At 39.6% G+C, this 7,535-nt stretch overlaps 1 protein-coding gene across 9 annotated transcripts in view; it reads right to left on the bottom strand.

Annotated features, from left to right (window-relative positions):
• Positions 1-653: 653 nt before the first annotated feature.
• Positions 654-7,535, bottom strand: part of LOC113044013 (protein FAM13A-like) — a 41,507-nt gene continuing 34,625 nt past the window's right edge. For 4 of the 9 annotated variants that reach the window (XM_026203596.1, XM_026203595.1, XM_026203590.1 and 1 more), the window contains 10 exons: positions 6,591-6,807; positions 6,362-6,503; positions 6,093-6,174; positions 5,649-5,854; positions 5,472-5,555; positions 5,268-5,363; positions 3,548-3,631; positions 2,939-3,135; positions 2,039-2,140; positions 654-1,897 (listed from right to left, as the gene is read on the bottom strand). In XM_026203596.1, the coding sequence (XP_026059381.1) occupies positions 1,786-1,897; positions 2,039-2,140; positions 2,939-3,135; positions 3,548-3,631; positions 5,268-5,363; positions 5,472-5,555; positions 5,649-5,854; positions 6,093-6,174; positions 6,362-6,503; positions 6,591-6,807 (1,322 nt within the window). In that variant the 3' untranslated portion in view covers positions 654-1,785. Of the gene's footprint in view, positions 1,898-2,038; positions 2,141-2,938; positions 3,136-3,547; positions 3,632-5,267; positions 5,364-5,445; positions 5,556-5,648; positions 5,855-6,092; positions 6,175-6,361; positions 6,504-6,590; positions 6,808-7,535 lie in introns of those variants that run through there. The other 5 variants (XM_026203593.1, XM_026203594.1, XM_026203588.1 and 2 more) reach the window with 4 other exon arrangements.

Genomic DNA, 7,535 nt, shown 5'->3' with positions numbered 1-7,535 from the left:
CAAATCCAGCAATAACTACTGGTTGATGTACGTGTATTAGTTATGGGATTGTAATTATGTTTTAATCCAACAAATGTGAATATTCTAACAGCTGTTTTCTTCTTCCAGTCAATCCATTGCCGCTTTCAATTCAATCCCTCCTGTTGTTTCACAGGAAGGTCATATGCTGTAAAGGGGATTTGCTTTCTACTTTTTTTGAGTGGAGCATTAATGTTGGGTTGTTATTGAAAATGGATCAGGGTTGTTATTGAAAATGGATCAGAATTATTTACCTTTGTGGTTTTTAAGATCAGGTGGATGATAGAGGACTGTTAGGACCACGGTGAGGTGTTTGCTGTGGTGTTTTGCATCTAGCTGCATGAGATGTATTTGTTTGTACTTGATGGAAGGTCATTTAAAGAAGTGTTTCCATCCAACTTATTCCTTTCTGTCAATGTATACAAACAAGGGCTTCTTAGTTGCTACTGATGCATTGTTATTTTAGTAAAGTATATTTACTTTTATAGCTTTCAAATGGAATATATTGTTTTATCTTTTTTTTTTTTTTTTTTTTTTGAGAACAATAAAATTATTTCACTTCAAGATTATTACAAACGTCATGGCATTTTCTGCACTGAATGACATGCAAATGAATACCCAACACCAGTATATTCAGAAAAAAATAGTTTTTATTTTTTAATATCATATATACAAAATACAAATACAATCATGTACTAAAATGTACACACATTATTCATCTTTATCCATCAGCCTTGTCACGTTCTGTAAAAACAAAGGTCACACTACAATTTTCCAATCTGGAGAATAAGAGAAGGTGGTGATGTGCTCACTGTGTGTCTGCATTTACAAGATGCAAACGCTCCGTGACGCCCCACTGTTTTGCCTTCTATTGCTTTTTAACAATAGAGATGGTTTTGACAGGATTCAATCCACCCTCATCACTGTTAAACAGTGAGTTTCATTTGACAATGGTGTAAAAAAAAAAACCTACAGCAATAACAATAAAAGCTGAATTCTAGTACCTTTGTTTGTGCGTTTCTACACCATTAGAAAATGGCAACAGATTTTTTTTCATAGTTGTTCATTTGCATTCATTTTTTTTTTTGTAATGTAAACTCTAGCTTAGTAAATGGTCTTAATAGGGGGAGAAAGAGATTTCATTGACGATGAACGATGTACAAATACATTTTCTCAGAAGCATTCAAAATAAAGAATTATGGCACCAGTAAATAACGAAAAATAATATACGGAGAGCCTTCCTTCCACAAATTGGTTATCTTCTTCAAATACGAAAAGTTCCTATAATGATAAACTCTCCTCATCTCTAAGTATATCCACCGATGATTTAAGACGCATTATCTCAATGTTCTTCAAAGCTTATGTCTGATTGCGAAAACAGTTGTTTCTATATGACAGCAATATTAAATATATATCGAAAAAAAGCTAAAGTCTATACAAACTGTTGTATAATACAACACCGAATATAACAGAAACAGGGAATTAAGATCAGAGATTCACCAGTAATCTGATTGTATTCTGAAATCCGAGACCTCATAGCAGAGGCAAAAAAAACAAGTCCAAAGCAGAACACAAATCCTTTTTTCTGTACAGTGGAACAAACAGCACTGTAGATCTGGTGAACCAGGTAAGTCTTGACATCCTTGAAAGCCAAATGTGCCTGTAATTAGTCAATAACAAAGAGGAACATGTCTTTGTACACAGTTTATTGCTTTGGATAGCAGTTGCTGGTCCTTGTTTGGCTAGTAGAGTAAATCCCAGCTGAGCTTAGGAGTCTCTTTTACTGATGAGCACTTCCAATAGCCGTAGCTTGGCTTTAATGTGCTTGTATTCATTGTATTCTCCAGCCATGGGTGAGCGATCTTCCTTTTGAACGTTTCTATGAGAACAGCAGAAGTAGAGCATTCAGTTATAAGATTTTGTGTCTCTCTGTCTAGACTGATTCAAGATTAAAGAAATGTACAATACTAAGATCAAACCTGCACATGAAAATGTGTATTATTGAGGAAGTTTTCGTTACCTGCCGTTCTGTTTGAAGAACTGATCCTCAAAATCACGGAGGTTTTTGCGGATTCTTTTCTTTTCTTCACGGGCTTCCTGGAGTTGCTCTACGAGTTCCTGCCTGTTTGTTTTAGGAAGGAATAGGAAGTTTTAGGATTCTTTCAAACCACAACATTGCAAAATTCAAAAGGTTTGGAAAAGTTATGTTGCATCGTGCATCCAAAGGTTGGAAACAATTTACACCTTTATTTTACCAGGGCTGCTTTTCCAAAAAGTCATCTTAAGCATAAACGGATTGTAGAATCCATTGGCACCAATGGTCTCTACAATCTATATGTGTTTACAATGCTTTTTGGGAACAGCCAAGGGGTGAATTTCCCAAAAGAAACTATGGTCGCAAGTTCCGTTGTTACCAATAGAGTTCAATAGAACTTATGATCATAGTTAGCTAACGATGCTTTTGGGAAACGCACCCAGGTTCATTTTTTTTTTTTTGAGTGTACACTAAAAGTGAATGTAATTATTTGCACGAGTAGATTACATACAAAGTCAATGCAAAGATATTCATTGGGCAACACAATTGCCACAAACATGTAATTTTATGTCAATTGCATCTTCAATGGGAAATTTGCGCAATGTGTTGTCGCGCAAGCCAATCAGCAAAGAACATACTGAAGTGTCCGGTTGTATCAGGAAAAAAAATGCTTTTCTTCATGCGAGTGTTGTGAAAAATATCCCACAAGTAACGTAGAGCGATAATGCAATGCAAATATTTGCTTTTTTGGTGTTTTTCAAAAAGCTGGCATATTCCTATGCTTGATTTAGACTTTTTCAACATCGTCAAAACACTCTGTTCGAGCATTATCTTGTGTGTCAGTGCCCTAAGACATGGGATTTTGTCTCTAAATCTTACACTTACATGGGCGCAGCATGCAAATTGGACAATCTCATGTCAGTGGTGTTCTTGGATGGTGAGAGTTCATCAACAGGTGAGATGAAACCATCTGTGTCCTCATCCAGCTGGTCGAGAAGTCCCAGCATGCTCAGTTCCGGCTTAACCGTGACCGTGAACTCTGTCGTGTTGTCGTTGTCATCGTCCGAGCCATCCTCCTCCTCCTGGAAAAGAACAGATGGTGCTGGTTAGCTCAACTGCAGCTAAACTTCAAGAGTTTATACTAGCATGACAGCAGAATCAAGCGTAACATTAATTTAGAAGGAAGTCTCATTGGTATCAAGCTTCTTTCGTGATGAGTGTTAGTACAAATGAAAAGCATCAGTGCTCCAGCAGTGCAGTAAATTATATTCATTCCAACAGGAGCATTTAGTGCACTGAATTACTGATTCAAGTTTTTCTTTAATACAAAACCCAAGAGGGGTGTGATCAAAAGGCAATGGAATCAGCAGGAGTCGAATCTCATAGCACTCCCATGCAGTTACTTATTCATGATTAGGTTAATGAGGAAACTAGTGAGGGGAAGGAGGTGGGTCAGCCGAATCACTGGTTGGTTGAGCAGTAACAGCTCTTCACCTTGGTGTCGCTGAAGAATAGGGCCGGTACACCCTCGATAATGGGCTGCAGCAGGGGGCCTCTGCGCTTGCTGGAAGGCGAGCCCTGTGGTGGTGTTAATAGTTACATTACAACCCGGTAAACTACACATCAGCCCACTCAGGGCAGGACCTCTACTGAACTATAAGGTTTATGTTACATAAACCTTGAAATCTGAAGAAATAGTTTTAGGGCAGAGGTCTTGAACCCTGCTCCTGGAGACCCTGTTCTACAAGGTTTAGCTTCAGCCCTAATCAAAAACACACCAGAACAAGTTAATCAAGGTTTTCAGGATGACTTGATGACCAGGAAGCAGGTTGGAAACTACACTTAGTGGATAGCAGGACAGTGGATCTCCCGCACTATTGAAGACCTGTGTTTTAGGGCAGTGTTTGCCAATCCTGGTCATGGAGACCCTCCAACACTGCAAGTTCACTTTTATCTGAAACACACATTTGAGGTCTTGGAGTCTTTACTAATGAGGTGATTGGGTTGAGTCAAGTTTGCTTGATTAGAAAACATCTAATGTGCAGTGTTCGGGGTTCTCCAGGACCAGGATTGAGTACGTCCGTTTTAGGGCATATGGGTCAGCTAAATTGAGAACCCAAACTGATGCTAATCAAAAATTCACCTGGAGCAGCATATTATTAAATAAACAATGGAGAGGCTACAGCTAAAATACAATTAATGAGTGCACACAGAAGTTCAACAAAATATAATCAGGCTTTAAAGTATTATATAATGGTAATATCCATTTTGTGTTTAGTAGCCTTTTATACTATAACACTAGCTTTTGCATGTCTGCTAACATGACTCGGATAAGTATTAGCTTTTTTCCCAAAACTTGGTAAGCTGCCACGCTGCCAACTGCCTACATGGGCAGCAACTCTGTCATGGATGTGACCAATTTAGTACACTCTACATAGGCAGCAAACTCGATAGGCTTCAATAGCCTATATTAGCATGTTGCTAAGCTGACCACACTCAAATAAGAATATGCATAGTACGCACAAGAACTAGGTAAAGAACCAATTATTTTTTTATTGATACTTTATAATACTGAATGAAATTAATCTTGCTTATTCGGTCATCTTGCCCCTTCTAAAACTAACTGGTTTTACTATAGTAAAAAGTGCAGTAAACATGTTTTTACTATTACTATTTTACAACAAAAAACAGCATTAAACTATGATTAGTCTAGAAAAACTATGGTTAATTTGTGGTTCCCATGGTTAACTGTATAAACCACTGTTTTTTTCTTTTATTTGTAGTAAAATTACGGTTAACTTTCTTGAGGGTGCTGGCTTAAATATGGCCAAAGAAATTTATCTTAGAAGGCAGAATAATAAAGTTGCCTATCTTTTGCAACCGCCTTCATCATTGGGAGCGCATGTATCTCACTAGGTGAACCAGGGGTGTTCAGTTCTACTCCTTGAGGGCCAATGTCCTGCAGAGTTTGGCTCCAAACTATCTCAAAACACTTGCCTGGAAGTTTTCAAGTAATCCTGAAGACCTGGCCAGTCCAGGTGTGTTTGATTAAGACTGGAGCTAAACTCTGTAGGATAGTGGCTATCCAGAAGCAGGACTGGACACATCTGCTGTATATAAACTCCTACTTGAAGGGTTTCTCCAGGAAATGGGAAAACTGAAATGGAAGACAAGGATACAACGGAAAGGGAAAGCAAGAAAAATGTTAACTTACAATGACTGGAATAGCAGATGCTCTGCAGAGGATCTGTTTGATGAGTCTGTACCGATCATATAGAGGCTTCATGCCTTGCCTCTCATTCTTGGTGATCTACAAAGGATGACAGAAAGAGTGAGATTGAAATCAACCTTGACTTAAGTTCTTAACCTTCTTCAAAAGGTGAACGTATTACACATTTTTGAAGAATTGCATACTCACTGGTCTCCCATGGATGCTCTCATAATATAATAGAGCTTTCTGAAGGGCCACTTTTTCTGCTCCTATCTGCTCACGGGTCATGTCCTAAAGAAGAACAAAGGATGGCATTTTAAAGATTCATGCATTTGTTTATAATAAAAATGGTCAAATGGAGAACAAAAATCTTTGAAACCGCACCTTAATGTCCTCAGGTCGGCCAGCCTCCTTGCGTTTCTCCTGCAGTTTGTTCATGACTGCCTCAAGCGTGCTCTCCACAGGAGGTTTGGGGGCTTTGGTCTCAGTGGGTTTCTTCTCCAGCTGAGATCCAAAGCTCTTGGGAAGAGTGTTGCTGCGCTGGCGGGGAATGGGCGTCAAATCCTCTTCTGACTTTTGCAACTTGTGATCTGTGAAGCCAGAACATGGAGCCACTTGTTTATAAGAACTTTGCAAGCCATGAGCCGAGCAGATTAGATCAGGGGTTGTTTTCCTGGTAGGCCCAATCCACAAAGGTTAGTGAGAAATGACATCAGAGACATTTTGTTCGAACAAAATAATATGTAGGTTGGATTAGCATGGCTTATGTGATTCAAATCACTTTCATAATGGTAACAATCGCCCTTGCAAGAGGAATTTCATTCATACCTTTTAAATCTTTGCGCAACTTGGCCAGTTCATTCATCCAGCGCAGAACCTCTGGATTGCCGGCTTTGTCGCCGTGTGAAGGCTGTAGAGAAAACACTAAACTCAGTATCTGTAGCAAATCCAGCTAAATACAATTTGCAATGGTGTATATATAGTATACAGAAAATGTAGCAGACTGCTTCATTGACTGTGCAGTCATTGTAGATTGTTTAGTCCTCGCAACAGACTTGAAAGTGGTTCATGCAATCAGATATATCTCAAAGGCTCACCCTGTATTTATGCTCTTCCTCAAACTTATCCTCAAACCTCCTGATCTTCTTCTTGAGTACGTGGATACGCTTTGAAAGCTGGGCTGAAGAGAGCTCCTCCCGGTCATCGTCACAGGAGCCTAATGATGAACTTCTTCGCCTACTGAATGGAGAACATCATTAATATCACCCTAAAAAAAAAACATACTCTATTCAATCTTCCAGACCGGATGAGAGTTTGTGGTTTTACCTGACAAAGGAGTGGGCATTGGGTGGAGATGGAGGAACCTCAGTGTCATCCAGATACTGCTGGCCATCTCCATAAGCGTAGAATCGCGGTGAGACCATTGGGTCGCTGTCCTCCTCCAGGAGCTGGCGAATCAGCTTGCCCCCGGCGTGAGGTGACAGATGAGCTTCTTCGCGATCCATACTCTCCCTTTGCCATGACGAGTAGGCCGGGACTGGTTCTGCCAACACACAAACATGCGTGTGTTAATATGGAGGAAAATAACAAAAACAGGGTGTCTGGATTTTAGCAAGTCCCCCAGTGAGTAAGTAGCAAACCAAATAGGGAAAAATTGGCAACAAGACATCCACAAGATTTAGGGTGCTTTCACACTAGCACTTTTGGTGCGCACTTTTAGGGTCGACTGACATCAAAGTTCAGTCCATTTGGATGATGTGAACACTGTTTTTCCGAACTCTTTCCGAACTTTTTCCGAGTCCATTTAAAAAGGGTGGTCTGGTGGACGGTTCATGTGAACTCTGGTACAGTACGCTGCTGATGTGAACACAATCGTACCAAATCACAACGTTAAATGCTATTAAAGACCTATTATTTAATAAAAATTAGTTTGTGTGAGTGTTTCCCTCACTTTCCTGATCAGTGTGCCTGACGCGCTGCAAACAGAGAGAGATATATCTAATTTCTGTGTTCTTCAGTGTTCTTTAGATCATTTGTAGTACATTCATAGGACCGATGTAAGTGCCGTTATGTACCGAAGCTTTGTAAATAAAACGAACGGTTCAAAAACATAAATATATAAAAGTGTAGAGAGCAATGTTATGCATTTGCCGCCTTCTCCTGCGCCACCGTTACTAAGCAACAGGATAAACAGCTGCTGGCTTGATAACACAAACGAACCGTGGTTCGGACGCAAATAAAATAATATGAATGCAGTCCGGCAGGGGCAGG

The sequence above is a fragment of the Carassius auratus genome, chromosome 26 (assembly GCF_003368295.1).
Source record: "Carassius auratus strain Wakin chromosome 26, ASM336829v1, whole genome shotgun sequence".
Classification (NCBI taxonomy): domain Eukaryota; kingdom Metazoa; phylum Chordata; class Actinopteri; order Cypriniformes; family Cyprinidae; genus Carassius; species Carassius auratus.
Note: the sequence above shows the minus strand (reverse complement) of the source record. Positions and strands in the feature narration are given on the sequence as shown.